Source organism: Mesoplodon bidens, assembly GCF_964165515.1.
Source record: "Mesoplodon bidens genome assembly, chromosome: X".
Classification (NCBI taxonomy): domain Eukaryota; kingdom Metazoa; phylum Chordata; class Mammalia; order Artiodactyla; family Ziphiidae; genus Mesoplodon; species Mesoplodon bidens.
This window is the reverse complement of record NC_138163.1, coordinates 111,594,317-111,611,459: the sequence shown is the minus strand read 5'-3', so window position 1 is coordinate 111,611,459 and position 17,143 is coordinate 111,594,317. Positions and strand designations below refer to the sequence as shown.

Genomic DNA, 17,143 nt, shown 5'->3' with positions numbered 1-17,143 from the left:
CCCACAGGTACTCTGGAGTGTAAGTTCTATCTCAGCATTGACCTTGACCCAAGAGAAGGGAGTTGGCCTTTCATATTCCTATCTGAGTCTTTGGCAGAATCTAATCTCAGCATCTTCAAGTGTTATTCTCCAAAGGACAACTTCCAAAGCTGGCTACTGGAATGCCAAACACATGAAAGTTTATCTTGTTTCCTAAATAAACACTAAATTATCAAAATACAAGGATCTTATAGAGTAAATGAGGAAAACAGAGAGACATCATAAGTCATATGCCTTGTTTCATTAATGTTTTTTTAATATTTTTTAAAATATTTATTTATTTATTTGGCTGCACCAAGTCTTAGCTGTGGCTCGCAGGATCTTTTTCAGTTGCGGCATGCAGGATCTTTAGTTGCAGCATGTGATCTCTTAGTTGTGGCATGCGATCTCTCAGTTGCAGCATGTGGGATCTAGTTCCCTGACTAGGGATTGAACCCGGGAGTCTTAGTCACTGGACCACCAGGGAAATCCCCATTAATCAATGTTTTGCTTTACCTCATGAGTATGAAATTGTTCTTTCACTTCTTCTACATCATTAGAAATCTCTCCTTGTGCTTGCAATGTGTCCTCAGCTGAAAGAAGCCATGAGAGTACTTCTTCTAAAGCTGTCTGGTAACTGTCCAGGTTTACTTCAGTCTCCATCAATGAACTGCCCAATGACTTGTCTTCAGGAGCTTCCAAACGCTGAACAATAAAACAAATTGGGTGTTATACAATTAGTATCTTGGCAGACTGTTCCAGCACATTAAATGATAAATCGAATGAAATATTTAGAATGCTAGAAATGTCCACTTGCATTATCAGAGACACGAACAGCAGAAACATACAATAACGAGCCTGCATTTTAACATCCTCAGAAATATACACACAAATTCTCAAATGGCAGTTGGAATCCACTTTGAATTAATATTTTATTAAAGCTCTTCTAGATTACTATAAAGAGTGAATTAGTACATCATCTCTTCATGTTGTATTTTAAATGCCATGGATTTTCATCCATAGGTAAATTTTTTTAGTTCATATTTTCAATCCTTTACATATACATTATTGGTATTATATTTACATAACTTTTGCAATAACATTAAAGGAAACATCTCTTCCCAAGATCCCCTAATAAAATATTTCTGAAAGTTCACAGACAAGTTACCAGTATGAAAATAAGTGGGGGAAAGGTAAAATTTAAAGAGAAATAACCTCATTCACACATCTGAAATTTCTGACAGTATAACGACTTCTGTGAGTTAAGCCTTTATTTCCAGAAGGTCATGGTTTAAATAACAAGACATTATCTTAGGCAAAGCAAAATATGAAGTATTTGCTACCAGATTTATTTAGCAGGATGTTAACTGAGATTCCCAACAGTTGTCTTGTAATTTCTCCTTGGATCCTAAAGCTGAGAACAATGGTGACAAAGTGTTCATAATTCTAAAGAGAAGATCCAGGCCACCTATGAAGGAATTGCTAAAAAGGGACCACAAAACTGTCCCACCACCCTTAATCCACAGCCTAGCTCAAAGGTGTGTAAGAGGAAACAAGGAGACTGGAGAAATCTGGTGAGAAAGGATTCCCCTGGAGTGCGATGCACGTCCATACCTTCCACCACCTCAAGCCAAGTAATGGAGACCTCAAGAGAATCACCTGTAGAGGTGACGGTAGCTTCTAGGATGGAATATTGACCTCTAAACCTGGCTGTGTATTTGCAGAGATTCAGGAGCTATGGGACCAGTACTACCAAGTGATGGGAGAGAGCTCTTGGGATAAGATATGTGCCTGCTGCTTTAACCTGAAGGCAATTATCAACAGCAAAAATTTGAATAAGAAAATCTGCATAAATTTTTCTTTAGGCCAACTGCACTCATGGCAGGTTGCTGGGCTTTAGAAATCCTGAGAAGGCCCACACTCAAGAGGGTTTCCTGCTGAGGTAAGGAACACAGGCAAAAAGTTGAAGTAGTCAGAGCAAAAATATTGGAGAAATATTTGGAGAGAAATCTTCTGAGCACCCTATAAAGAGAGCAAGCAAGCACTGGGCCCTAACAAACAGGATTTTGCAAAGGAAACAAACAGCATTGTAGAACAACCAGAAGCTACTTGGGGTGGGGGTGGGGGGCAGGGTTCATGACCTTGCCTAGAGAAAAATTCATCCTTTTGATGGTTCTTCCCTGCCATGCCTGCCTTGAATTTCCAGTCCCCAGCAATGCTGGGCCTTATCCCACTGAGCTGCTAGCACCAGCTTAATTGTGCTCTTCTGATAAATGCTCCAATTTTGAAACTTTAATATGATAAATTTCTCTATTAAGTCCTTTAGGATGAAAAAGCATAGTGGCAGTCTTTGGTGTAATATTTTCATCAAATGATGCACTCTTAATCTGTTTCTAGAGAACTGGCAGAAATAGTGTCACCCTGTTAAGTCAAAATCACCCAACTCCAGTATCTCAAATAGAGCATAAATGCCCCAAGAGGGCTAGTCGCATCGGCCCTTCCCAAGGTCAAGGCAAGTTCTGAAGGTCTGAGGTGTTAGAACAAGTTTCATGGTGTATCCCTTCTCTCTACCCCTAAATACTATAAATAATAAGTATAAAAGTCATCATTAAGAGGAAAAAAGTCACAAAAATGTAGCCTGGGAGATGTGTGTAGACAGAACCAGCTTCATGGTTGGGCAACCTGAGCAGTTTTACGGTGCCCAAGACTCAGAACGACCCCTTGCTTGTTTTATCTCCTTTTTGATATTGCTGTCTTAAAATTCTTAATAACTTTATCTTTGAACTTGGGTTTTGTAAGTGAAGTCCAATGGGTTGATGAAGTATGCATGTGAGCAGAGGAGATAAGTGCAATAGGTGTGTTTGTCCCATTTGCATATAGTGTTTCTGATGTCCCATGAGCCTAGAATTCTGGTGGACCCATGACATGTGGGAGTTGAGCAGACTCAAAGTGAACGGAAGGTAACTATGACTGAATGAGAGGGGCACTGACGGCCCCAGGAAGTCACGCTTTCTGTTTGAACAGGAATTTGCTTCCAATGCAGAAAGAAGGCAATCCTAAGAAAACATGAACAATCAAAGAACCCTATCATATCCTTTCTTACTCGTATTTCTTTCCTGTATTAGCCAACCATTTATGCTGAAACTGACGACAGAGAAAGAAAGGGAAAGATAGGACAAGATGGTTCCTTTCCTTTCACTCCGTCCTTAACTCATCAGTAAGCTGAAGGCACAGGGCATGGGTAGAACTTACACCTATCAAGAAGTGAAATAAAAACAGCTTAGTTGTACAATGTTTCCATGTTAAGAATGAAATACATAGGCATGCACAAGCTCTGAAATACAAATTGTGCAATGCTGGTGATTCTACTTGAGTTAAATGATCTTATATTTGCATTTACAACTGCAATTGCACAATTTAACAATCAGCAGTAAAACTCATGCTAGTACTCTAAAATTTTAATTTTCTTTATTCAGTATGATGTCAAATAGCAAATAAAAAACACGACGGCAAGTTGAGAGAAAGACCATAGAATAAAGTAAACAGCTTTATATTTTAGTAATTTTAACAGCACATTCCTTCCTGCATGTTTGAACAAGGGGCTCTGTATTTTATTTTTCACTGGGCTGTACAAATTGCTAGCCAGCCCTGTAGGTAGGTGGAAAAAAAAGTACAGTCCACTCCTGGATATTTTGCCTTCCCTGGGTTATGGGTGAGAAGAGATGGGACATTTATTATGTACAATAAAAAGTGGTTATAAAACCCAGGGGCTTTGGAGGCAAACAATCAGTGTTTGAATCTTGTCACCCTGGTAAAGTTACTTAGCCCCATCATTAGCCTTAGCTTCCTCCTATGTAAAATGAGAACAATAATACTTTCCTAAGACTGCCATAAGAATTAAAGGAGAGTATATAAAGTGTTTGGCAGAATACCGATCTTGTGCAAGAACCCAATACAGTAGGAGATAGCTATTAATTATTATTCAATTCTTCTACACATAAGAACCATTTTGAAACACAACCTGCTCCAAGGTTACCTTCTTAAGTCACTGTCCAGATTTCAAGGGCCAGATAATTCCTATAGAAAAAATGACCCAGGAAACTTCTAAGAGCAAGCATCATCAATTGAATCAAACCTTTCTGAAACTGAACCTCAATCTAGTTCCTATTTAAAAGTTCTAGAAAATATTAACAATCTTGAGTTCAAATAATCTTTTGCAAATGATAAATTGTAAACAACACTATTACTCAAGTAACACAATACTATATTTTACTACTGTACAATCTGGATTAAAAAAGTAAACAGCTCATGATTTACTGATATTTACAGAGGCTTGAATTTTTGGAGAAAATTTTAGAAGGCAAATCTTTATACTCAAGGACATGCTGTCTAGCACTCATAAATTCTGAATCTAAAAGTTTTGTCTGAGGATGTTCATAAAACAAAAACTTTGCAAAGACAGCTATATTAAAGATAAATTCAAACATGAATAAGCTATGTAAAATTACATAAATAACTCAATTAATCATTATTTATATCCATAAATCAGCTCTACATATATACACGATTATGGTCAAAATTGTCAGCTAGACTCTGAGTAATTTTTTCTCTGTCTAGACCACTGTTTTTCAAATTTGTAAGTCATGATCAATCAGTGATTCATGAAATCATTTTAGTGGGTCATGACCAGGAATATTCTATTTAAAATTAAATAGAATAAAAATACCAGTCTGTGTAATTTATATTAAGGACTAGATTCTTTAGTGAATTTTTGTTTCAGATATATATATATATGTGTGTCTATGTATAAATGTATATGTATATATGTTCTGGATCAAGATAAAAAAAATTTATAGCTCATGGAACAAAACTGGAAATGGTTCTAGAATTTCAGGTAAACCCATGAAAGAAGAAATTTGCTTGAATTCCACATTTGCACATTTGCAACAAAACCCTTGGAAAAACACATATTCTTTTTATTTATTTATTTTTTTGTCCATCTTTGAAAGAGAATTTGGAAACAAACAAGGACACATAGGCTTATGCTTTTGGTTTTAGCTTTCCAAAATAGGTATTCATTGTCATAGTATTACATATTTCACTTTAGCTTGTGGCTAGTTCATACATATTATGGCAAAGAAAATTTTCTAGGAAACTTGATCCTTGCTTCTTATAGAAAAAGATCTATGCATAAGAAAGAGACACCAATCATTTCATGAATGGAGATGCTAGGATCAACTGGAAATATTTTTTTTTCCTATGCTTTGAATATTTTAATTTCTGTCTTTATAAAAGTAGTTTATGTTTGCAGTACATTGGGCAAATAATGATTCATATGAGAGGCATAACAATGGATGGATGAAACAATTCTGGTTGTTTTCAAAATTAAGAACACTAAAATTTATTCAACATTACCCACACACTTCAAAGGCTTAATTACTACCCTTTTGCACGAAGAATTACTAGATATTGTCACCTGTGTTCCTTGAAGATGTTGCTAATGCATAAAGGTGAAGGAGTAGACAGCAGAAGAGTAAAGTAATGGGGGAAGACAAATAAGTATATGTGTTAGTCCTGCAATGTCCAGGACAAATGTCTGGAAACTCATCTCTAGTAATAGAAATTGTCATAATAAAACAGAGAGTGATAGGCTTGACACGACTCCATACATCAATATTTTTTAAAAACCAGTTTACTATCTAGCTGACCTGGGATAAGTTATTCAACCTCTCTGTGTCTCAGTTTCCCCATCTGTAAAACAAAGAAAATAATAATATATCTCCATAAGACTGTTGAAAAGATTATATGTAATGATGCATATAAAATGCTAAGCACATTCCAGTTTCCAAGAAATGCTTTGCAATGCCTGTACTTGGGGACCAATGTTCGCTGAAATGGTAAATGATTTTTATGAGGAAACACAGTTGAATGAGCTGTGTGTATTTTTAGAAGCATGACTTTGGCAATTCAAACTGAGATAAGTCATCAAATGGCAACACATAGGTAGTGAAACCAGCAATCCAGCAAACCACAAAGCTCTTAGAAAAATAGCTGGGACGTTTCCAGAGGGCACAATCTATCTCTGAGTACTTTTATATTTCTGTTGAAACTGATCTATTTTGGCAACTTCCCCAAATTTAACCTTAAAATGTGATATGAGTTTTAACCTGGATAAAAACAGTTTTACTGTTCTTGGATGTATAAATGCTTCAAGACCTTTTGAAAGTTTTGTCACTTAGATCCTTTAAATGTGTCACACTTCTTTTTTACACAGTCTAAGACAATGCATGGATGGTGAATTTTTGGGTGTATTCTATAATCTTTTTTATCCTTCAGTGAAAGATTATGTGAAAGCTAAAGGATCTTGGAGGGATAACCAAGTGGTTCTTTTACTAAATAACAGAAGAACAGTTCGGAGGAACCAGGATTTATATCTGGAAACATTCTTGCCACATTTCTGCTGTGTTTCCTCTGAGATGTAACATGTAAACCAGGGTATTATTCAAAGTATGAAAAATGATTACAGAAGTGATTTATGAGAAGTTAATCCATCATGCAACACTGTACATGACATTCACTCTAATGATACCACTAAATAGCTAATTTTTAATATTGCTTGTGCCTGAAATTCAGTTCAAAGTTAAGCCCTAATGAGGATTTAGGAAAAATTATGTCCTGCTGTATGGCAATATTAAAACAACCATCACAACAACAACAACTACATCTCTAATAGCAATAACAACAGCTGCCATTATTTATTGGGCACTTTGTGTCAGTCAATTTGCTAAGCACTTAACGTGCATTATATCATTTTTCACCACAACAGTTCAAGACGACAGAAAATAGTAGGATGAGGAAACGGGAACAGAAAAATTAAATAACATGCCAAAGGTCACAAAGGTAACTGGCTGATCTGGTATTTAAAACCAGGTTGCTTGGATTCTAAAACACGCACCTGTTCTCTTCAAGGAAAGAGATCCTTTGTTTAAGGTCTTTTGACATTTATAAGGGAAATGCAAATGATATTAAGCCCTGGGAAGACTCTGGATAGATTTCATTAACAGCCACAAATTCTGCCCTCTGCCTCAAGCCAAGTAATAAAAGACCAGAGCAGTCCTCTGCCATGTTGGTGCAGGTAGATTAGTCAGTTGAAGGCAACAGGCAGTTCTTCAGTTTTATCATTGGCTCCTAACAAGAGTGTGCATGCTTCAAGGTATATACTTCAGGGTCTCCTTAACAATTAAATCTCTTAATCTTAAGGTTTAGAGAACTGGGAAGAGCATATAAAGGTTCACTGTATTTGAAAGAAATAAAAGTTGTGAAACCTTTTGACAAGTTTTTTATCTCTTGTTGTACTAATATTTCTTTTCACATCTTAAAGTAAAAGACTCAAAAGTCAGGGTGGGCTACAAGCTAGGAGGAATCACTCCTGATTTAGGGAAGATACTATAAAAGAATTTAAGGGTATATATGTATATACTATAAAATGAGGCGATGGAAAACATGAGTAGGAATGCAAAACAGAGTCGCAAGTGGGTCTGACGTAGAAAATACATGTCATAAAGACATATGTGTGTATTAGTTTAAAAAAAGACCCTTTTATTATTATTGAAATGACTTGCTCTTTTATCTTCAACAATTTGGTTGAAAGCTGTCCAGCAAACAACATACTTTACAATTTATTTCACATTCACCTCTTCTTTTTCATTCCTAGTGACATCACCCTAAACCACTGGTTCTCAACCAGGAGCTGTTTTGCCCTCTTGGGGACATTTGACAATATCTGGAGGCAGTTTTGATCGTCACTGCTGGGGGTAGAGGGTGCTACTGACATCTAGGACATCTAGTGGGTAGACGCCAGGAATGCTGCTAAACATTCTACACTGCACAGCTCAACAGCAGCATAAGTACTACCACCACCCACTCCCCCTCCACAAAAAAATGATCAGGCCCCAAATGTCAGGAGTGACACTTTGAGAAACTGTGCTAAAACAACACAAAAGTGAGGTTAATGACATGCTCCCCAAATTGATTCCCTCTTCTCTATCTTTTGCTTGCTTCAATCCAACTTGAGCATAGTTGCCACGTTTATAACGGGTATCTTACTCTTACATGCAATAAACTTCAGTGATTTTACTCTTAGAATACAGTCCAAAATTCATACCCTAACATGTAGTGGTCTCAGATGTTTTCCCCTATTCTCTCTCTCACAGCTTTGGAAACCTACAAATAATCAATTTCATCTTTCACCTTCCTACTTGTATATTTCTCTGCTACCAACATATTAAAACAACAACAACAAAAATACTTTCCCAAACATATTTAAATCATATTTGCCTTTAAGTTCCAGCTCAAATCTCATCTCCTGTATGACTCTTCCTGAACCTTACAATAATGCTCTTCAATTTTGTAAAGTGTTCATCTTTATCAAAATAACATTTGTGACTGCATATTCCACTTTTTTCTGTTCTTTTTTTTTAATTTACATCTTTTTTAGAGTATAATTGCTTTACAATGGTGCGTTAGTTTCTGCTTTATAACAAAGTGAATCAGCTGTACGTATACATATATCCCCATATCTCTTCCCTCTTGCGTCTCTCTCCCACCCTCCCTATCCCACCCCCCTAGGTGGTCACAAAGCACCGAGCTGATATCCCTGTGTTATGCAGCTGCTTCCCACTAGCTATTTTACATTTGGTAGTGTATATATGTCCATGCCACTCTCTCACTTTGTCACAGCTTACCCTTCCCCTTCCCCGTATCCTCAAGTCCATTCTCTAGTAGGTCTGCGTCTTTATTCCCATCTTGCCCCTAGGTTCTTCATGACCATTTTTTTTTCATATTCCACTTTTTTAATCACATTGTTCCATAGCAATTTTGAGGACTGATTCAACTTAGCTGCCCTATTCACTCTGCACCCAATCTACCAGGTATTACAAAAGTTTTAGCTAAAAAAATTAATCTTCTATTATCTAAATCAGGATTTCTTGGAATATCAAATGAAAACATTTTCATATTTATAATATGGATTCAAAACCTCACGAAAACATTTCATTTATATTTTAAATGAACTTAAAAATTTTCCTTTCAAGTTTCTGTGTGTAGATGTAAAAGATTTCATAACTGACACACTTATGATGAGAATACTGTCAAATATCCATTTTTGAAATGCACTCTCCATAGCACAGATTTCCTATAAAATGCAGTTCCTTTCTTAATCATTGTCGGTTAATACAGAAATTTGCCTTGAAAGGAGAGATCAAGTCTTTTTACTGCTTTTGGAAATGTCTGAGAAATGACACAGTGAGCACAGCCATTTGCCAACACAGAAATGTTCAGCATATCTGGAACACTTATTTTTTTGAAAAAGAAAATATATACTACATTTTTTTCAAATACTTTACCATGTGATAACTAGAACATTTCTGTGCAGTAAAAAGTATTCTCTGGGACACTCCAATTTTATTGAAAAATATTATAAGTATTTTACTACTTAAGATAATACAACCTGTAAATGCATTTAACTGTTCACATGCATTGCAATGCATCCAGAACACCAAAGATGCCAATAAATAAGGCCCAATACCAATTCATCTGATTAAAGATGTCTGACCGAGGACATCAAGGACCATATGTTATACAAAATCATCTGAAAACCTGTATATTAAAAATTAGTAAAGTTTCTTTCTTTCTTAATTTCAAATAAAGTATGCATATGAAGAGACATCATACTATGTTCTTCTGAAACCCCAGTGGATCATCTTGTGTATCTTGTGGTTAGGTGCTCTCCACTTTGTAGACTATGCTCTAATCTGTAATGCTTTTTCCATCCTCTAAACTCCTATAGAATTTATAAACACAAGTATAATTCATTGAGTGTTTACTATTTGTAAGGTGTGCTGCAAGCACATCATTAAACTACCTAATTTAACCTTACAACAAAAGGAGTGCCTACTGTCTACGTTTTACAGGAAGGAGACCAGATGCATAGGGGTTAGAAACTTGTCCAAGGTCACAGTTAGTAAAGAGAAGAGATGGGAGGTGAACTCAGTATCTTTCTCACAGAAGCCTACAATTTTAACTATGTTGCCAGACATATTTTTCATAACTTAAGGGGAAGAAGCATTTCCCAGAGATAGCTAGATTGGTAAAACTGCATTTAAAAATCAAAAATGTAAGAATGTGCCATACTTTGAATGTAATGATTATAAGTCTTTCACACACCCCAAGAACCAATGATAGAATTCTTTGATTCATCCAGTCTCTCTCTCCCCTAGACCCTTCTGTGAAGAATTTTACATGTTTATAATATGATTGGCTTTGGTGTACAATTTCTGTATTCTCAATAGATAACTTGCTCATATAAAGATTTTTAAATATTTACAATGGGCTTCATTAGTACAATGCCCTAAAATTTACTGGTATACTTGAATTTTTAAATCACCACATAAAATTATGGATACTACAAAATATGTAACACTATCACTGGGATATATAATCATACTTGGAACATATATCAAAATCTAAAACATGCCTATTGGCATATTTCAAATTGTTTGGTCTACTTTTGAAAATAGGAAGAGAAGAAACAAAAGGAATAAAAATGCTTTCTTCATTCACATACTGAGATAATCAATACTATATTTAAAAACAAAGTTTCATTTTATTTTAAAAATACTCTTGCGTAGAGTCAGTTATCATTTTCTTGATTTGTATAACCCTTGGAAATTTTCTACAAAATCACTACTTAGTCTATAAAAAGATATTTTTTTAATATATTGGCCTTATTTCATATCACACTAGGAAGGAAACGGAATTATTGCCACATACACAAATTAAAACAATGAATTAAACCTTGAGTTTTAAAATATGGCAGCAATTAAAAACTTTAACATGAAGATGAATTAAAAATCATGCAAATGAGCAGAAAAGGAAGGTCAAATATGTCTTTGTTCTGGGGAAACTATAAATGAGGAAAAGGAAATTCATTTAAGCCAGAAGAGAAATAATCACAAGTATGTTTAGAATCTCCTGATTTAGAAATCCTGGGATGCAGCTCAATTTGACCTACAAAGCTTTTTGGATAATCAAATTGTGCCTAAGCCTGAAGGTACACACATGATATTTGTTTAAAAGAATCGTGATTGCCTTGTAAACATCTTTTACAATGTTATTAGCACAAGTTGCTCCACATACTTGGCCAACATTGCTTATTTCTCCCACTGTCCCAGAAGAACCACAAACTGTCAATTATCATGGGAGCAGTTTATCAGAGTATGGATTATCTGGAGCTCTTATTTCTCTTCCATTTGGCCTTTTCACAGCTCATTAGCACCTCAACAAGAAAGTTAAGGCTAAGGAAGGAAAGGCTGCCGAAATTCAAAATAATTAAATTAAATTTGCTCCTTGTCAGCAGCATATACAGCAAAACATTTAAAAATGCTAGAAAAATTAACCAAAATGGGATCCACAAATGTATACAATGGCAATTTGCCTTGACTGATTTTTTCCAACTGTACTGTCTGAAATACTGACTAAATTGACTGGAGGTTTTGGCATCCTACAGGACTCAAAGCCTTTTGTTTTTAGCATATAATAGGCCACCTTTAGAGATATCACTTGCCAGTGAGCAATACATAACACTCATTGCCGATATATTGACCGTTTTTCAGTGTGAAGGAAAGAAATTGAAAATCAGCTTTCCAAAAGACTTATGACTCAATAGTTACTTGGGTAGAAAAGAGTATGCCTGCTGGGTAGACAAAACTAAAAAGCTCCTTGTTTGGTTTTAGGCCTGCCTGTGCATTTGATGCCACCAGCCTCCCTGACTGTCCTCTAGGGAAGGAAAACTATTTGCACTAAAGCACAATTACACCTGATGGCTAATTGAGTTTGCCTTGGGTTCTTGTGGAATCTTATAGTTTTATGACAAATACATAAGCACACATTTTTCCACAGGACAAATATCAATTTTTCTTTAGCACTGCAAATGTCTACAAAGCAAATATAGGCTAAAATAATAAAGGAATCCAGTGCATGGTTCAGATAATGTTACATAAAATAGGAAATGATGTAGAAGAAACAAATTTTTAAAATGTATAATGTATTGATATATATAAGGGTTATTGCAATGATGTCTGTAACATTATCTTTACATCATTAGAAATAAAACATATAGAAAAGATTAAAAGAACTCCCTTTCTATTCATCACACACACGACTTCTTATGACTGACTCGTTTCCTTAACTTTCTTTATCCAAGTATCACTATTTAAGGACCAGTGAAACATGGGTTTAATGAAATATAAAAGTGCTGACTATATTAATATAGACCTTCTTAATGAAACTGAACCTTCTCAGGAGGCAGCACATATCACCCAAAATACAGCATGAACAATGTATACAAATGCATAACCAAATTCATACCAAGGTTCATGAGACAACAGTTTGAATTCTAAGTCACAAATATGGTATTTAAAAAAAACTTCATGTGTAAAATCAACAGATTTAATATTCAATGTGTTTTTCTTTTACAGGAATTATCTGATCAAGCCAAAATGTATTTTACTGCCTCTCAGAAAAGGAATTTTTTTTCAAAAGATTACCCAAAAAAGGTAGACATGGATACTTTTGTAACTAGAATAAAAAATGCTTAATTATAATGAAATGCTTCAATCATAACCTAGAAACTATACACACACATGTATATCCTTGTTTGGGGAAGAAATAAGGAACTCAGAAAATTAAATCTCTTTTATTATCTATTCATTATAGGTAATATAACCTTAAACATGGAAATAGTAATGTTACATCCATTATTATTCTACTTTTTAATAAGTATGTAAGGTATTCACAATGAATTGGTAAACCTCTTTGTCTAGCCTTTCTAGGGACAACTGAACTAATAATATTGAAAACTTTATGATTTGTCATAAAGTTGTTATAATTGCAGACTTGCCAGGTATGGAAACAATTAGAAAAAAATATTGTATACATTCAATACATCACACCTTTATTTATTTTGTAGAAAAGGGCTCTGAAAGCATATGAAATTCTGGCTCTACCACATATTAGTGATTCTTCAACAAATATTTATTGAGCAACTACCAAGAGCCAGGCACTGTTCTAGGCAACGATGATACAGCCATACACAAAACATACAAAAACCCACATCTTTGTGGAACTAATCCTATTAGGGGAGGCATACTAAACAAATTAAATAAGTAAATTTGAAGCTGGTAAGTGCTATGGAGAAAAATAATGCAAGAAGAAGAAAGGGGACACTGTGGATTTAATTTAGGAAGGTCAGGGGAAATATCATTGAGTGAGTATCATTCGAGAAAAAGACTTAAAGATGCGAAAGAGAGGTAGTCATGTGACTATGTGGGGGACATGTGCTTAGAGGCAAAGGCATGGAGGCCAGGATGGTTTCAGTGGAATGAGAGAAGGCAAGAATTGTGGAAGACAAGGCCACAGAAGGAATGAAGGGGGAGAGGAAGGTGACTGTGTATGGGCTCAGAACACAGAGGGGCTACATTTTATTCCGAGTGGGTGGCAAGCCATTGGAGGATTTTCAGCAGCAGTGTGATATGATCTGACTTACATTTTAAGAGGACCATATGGCAGATAAAGTGGATGTAGGTAAGGGAAGGGCCAAAGTTAGCAGACCAGCTGAAAAGACTATTTCAATAATCCAGACCGGAGATGACGTTGGGGCCAGATTCTGGATACAGATTGGTCATGGTGACCTGGCATAATTTTCTGACCAATAATATAAGGTGTGAGAAAAAGGGAGACTAAGTATTTAGCTACAGCAAGTGAAAGTGTGGAGTTGCTACTTATTGTGATAGGAAGGGCTGCTGATGAAGCAGAATGGGGGCTCAGTCGGTTCAGTTTCGAACATACTCAATTTGAATTGACTAGGAGTGAGTACTTGAATTGTGCGTCTAAGTTTGGAGTTGAGCAGAAAGTTCCGAGCCGGGGGAAACATTTGGCAGGCAATCAACCTACAGATGGTATTTGATATCAAGATATTAGATGGGATAATCAGGGAAATGAATGTGGTCTAAGAACTGATCCCTGGTTACTGTCATCTTTTATTTTTGAATCACATTTAATCGTTAAACATTCACAATTCATACACTGATATGATCATATGCACATTAATTTTGTGGATTGTGAGTCAAGAATATTTTCTTTTCCCTCACCTTTACGAATGTAAGAACTAGCTATCAAAACTCAGAACATCATTGGCATTTTTCTAAATAGGAAAGTTGCTGCAATGCTTGACTGTGGGAGACCATGTTTTTCAGAAAGCTTGTTTCTCGAATTGGGTTTAAAGGGTCCCATTGCCCCTCTGCATTATTTACAATAAGCTGTAGAAAGTGCTTAAAAACTTGGCATTGGGGACAGAGACCTACTGACCAGCAAGCTTCTGCATAAATAACAGATTTCCAGCAGCGAATGTTTTAAAACAAAGAACTGTTTGATCCTTACTGCATCGTGTTTTATAAAATCAAATCATGTTAAAACGTTCCAGCTATGTCATGGTCTATGCTCTATGCCAACTTGCTCTCTGACAAAAAACTCGAATGTGAAAGATTATTTCTTAATAAAGGGAGGAGACACACTGAGACTTAAAGGCATTGAAAAGGATTAAGCAGGAATCAATACTAATAATAATTGCTTATTAAAAATGGAACTGTATTAGTTAAATATTAATGGAACAAAAACTTGTTATTGAAGATGCATCATGAATGTTCATGTCAATTTTGTATGTGCACGTTTTTCCACAATAGAAAGGACTATACATTTATACCACATATTACATATAGCACATAGTACAGTATACATAGTTTACTATAGATTCCTACCACATAGTATACTACTGCAGAGTACACCAAAACCCTTGCTCAGGGCTTCCCTGGTGGCACAGTGGTTAAGAATCCACCTGCCAATGCAGGGGACATGGGTTCGAACCCCGGTCCGGGAAGATTCCATATGCCGCGGAGCAACTAAGCCCGTGTGCTGCAACTACTGAGCCTGCGCTCTAGAGCCCGCGAGCCACAACTACTGAGCCCACACGCCGCAACTACTGAAGCCCATGTGCCTAGAGCCAGTGCTCCTCAACAAGTCACCATGATGAGAAGCTCGTGCACCACACGAAGAGTAGCCCCCACTCGCTGCAACTAGAGAAAGCCCTCGTGCAGCAACGAAGACCCGACGCAGCCAAAAATAGAATTCGTTTTTTTGAAAAAGTGCTTAAATCTCTCCCAATCTAAAACACATCTGTCTAGTACTATCACTCTCCAGTCTATTATTCCACCTCCTCCTTGCTTTCATCACGGAACTTTTGAATAGATTACTACACTTTCCTGCTTCCAATTTGCCATCTTCAACCTTTAACCTACGCAATCGTTTTTGTTTCCCACCCTCTATGGAAACAGCCTTCTCAAAGCTTCCAAGTCGGCCTCTAAAACATCACACCCAGTGCTTCTCCCCCAACGGCACCCTCTTCAATTCCATTACAGCATTTGACAGTGTTGAACATGAGCACTTTCCTCAGTTTTTTTTTCCCCCTAAATAAATTTATTTATTTATTTATTTATTTATTTTAGGCTGTGTTGGGTCTTCGTTGTTGTGTGCAGGCTTTCTCTAGTTGTGGCGAGCAGGGGCTACTCTTCATTGCGGTGTGCGGGCTTCTCATAGCAGTGGCTTGTCTTTGTTGCAGAGCACGGGCTCTAGGCACACGGGCTTCAGTAGTTGTGGGGTGCAGGGCTCAGTAGTTGTGGCTCGCAAGCTACAGAGTGAAGGCTCAGTAGTTGTGGCGCATGGGCTTAGTTGCTCTGGGGCATGTGGGATCTTCCGGGACCAGGGCTCGAACCCGTGTCCCCTGCACTCACAGGCAGATTCTTAACCACTGTGCCACCAGGGAAGTCCCTCAAATTTTTTTTTTAAAAAATCATCTGTGTTCTAGTACTCTTGTGAGGAAGTTCTATAATCACACCTAACTATCCCTCCCCCTATTCCAGCCTGCACCAACTCAGGTTGCTTTTAGTTTGCCTGCTTAAATATATCATCTCAAATATTCTATCCTTGAACCTCTTCAAACTTTATTGTACTTTTTCTCTCTATGAAATCTCATATACTCTTATGAATTGCTCTGTTATCTCTTTCCATCTTAGCCCCTATGTTGTATGTCTGTGTCACTGGTCTTAACTGACACCTTGAGAATAAACCCCGATTTCCAAATACAGTTAGACAGCTCTGCCTAGAGGTGTCGCTGGCACTTCCAATTCAGCATGACACTTTCTGTCCATCCTTGTAATGCCCAAATGTCTCTGGAGTTAGCTCCTTAAATCCTTGGGTTGAAACACAGAACTCCATATTCAAAACCTGCCAGGGGTCTTCTCAATAAAATATGATATTAGGATCATCCACAATTTGTCCTCAACCTTCCTTTCCAGTTGCCTCTCTTACTCCTCCCCCACCACCATACACACTACATGTCATGTGTAACTGAAGAGTCATGCTTCTATGTCTTTCTCATGTGGTTCCATAAAGGAGACTGACCTTTCTATGGGAAGATTCTCCTACGAAAAATCATATTTACCCATCAGGGTTCATCATTCAGTTACACCTCCTGTAATCTGCTAAGTCAAGATTTATGAAGCTGTGCTTCGTGCTTCCATATGGTTTGTATGAATGTCTATTACACTTCTTAATTCTACTGTGTCTCAAAGCAGTTCTAAGAGTATCTGTCTCCTCAGTCCACAAGGACCCTGAGAGTAAGTCAAATAACAGCTAGTAGTTAATACAGATGAGATCATCAATAAATACTTGATGGATGGAGCTATCAGTGTTTGACCTTCACATACTACATTATTATGTAAAATATTTAAGTACCATTGTAAATTAAAAATAAATTTTAACAGAAAGTCAAGAAGATATAATTTTTAAATTATAGGCTTAGGAATGCAAGATACCTGGATTCCATTTTACTCTGCCACTTACTAGCTTTGTGCTTTCAGCAAATCATTTAACTGAATCTGTAAAGTGGGAAGATTGATTGGTGGTAAACATTACACACACTGTCTTCAAAGCAATTGCCACATGTTCCTGCCAT

General features: G+C 36.5%; 1 protein-coding gene across 2 annotated transcripts in view; it reads right to left on the bottom strand.

Moving 5' to 3' along the window:
* Positions 1-17,143, bottom strand: part of DMD (dystrophin) — a 2,087,389-nt gene that overhangs the window by 1,500,720 nt on the left and 569,526 nt on the right. For both annotated transcript variants that reach the window (XM_081221405.1, XM_081221404.1), the window contains exon 10: positions 535-723. In XM_081221405.1, coding sequence (XP_081077531.1) covers positions 535-723 — 189 coding nt within the window. The remainder of the gene's footprint in view (positions 1-534; positions 724-17,143) is intronic.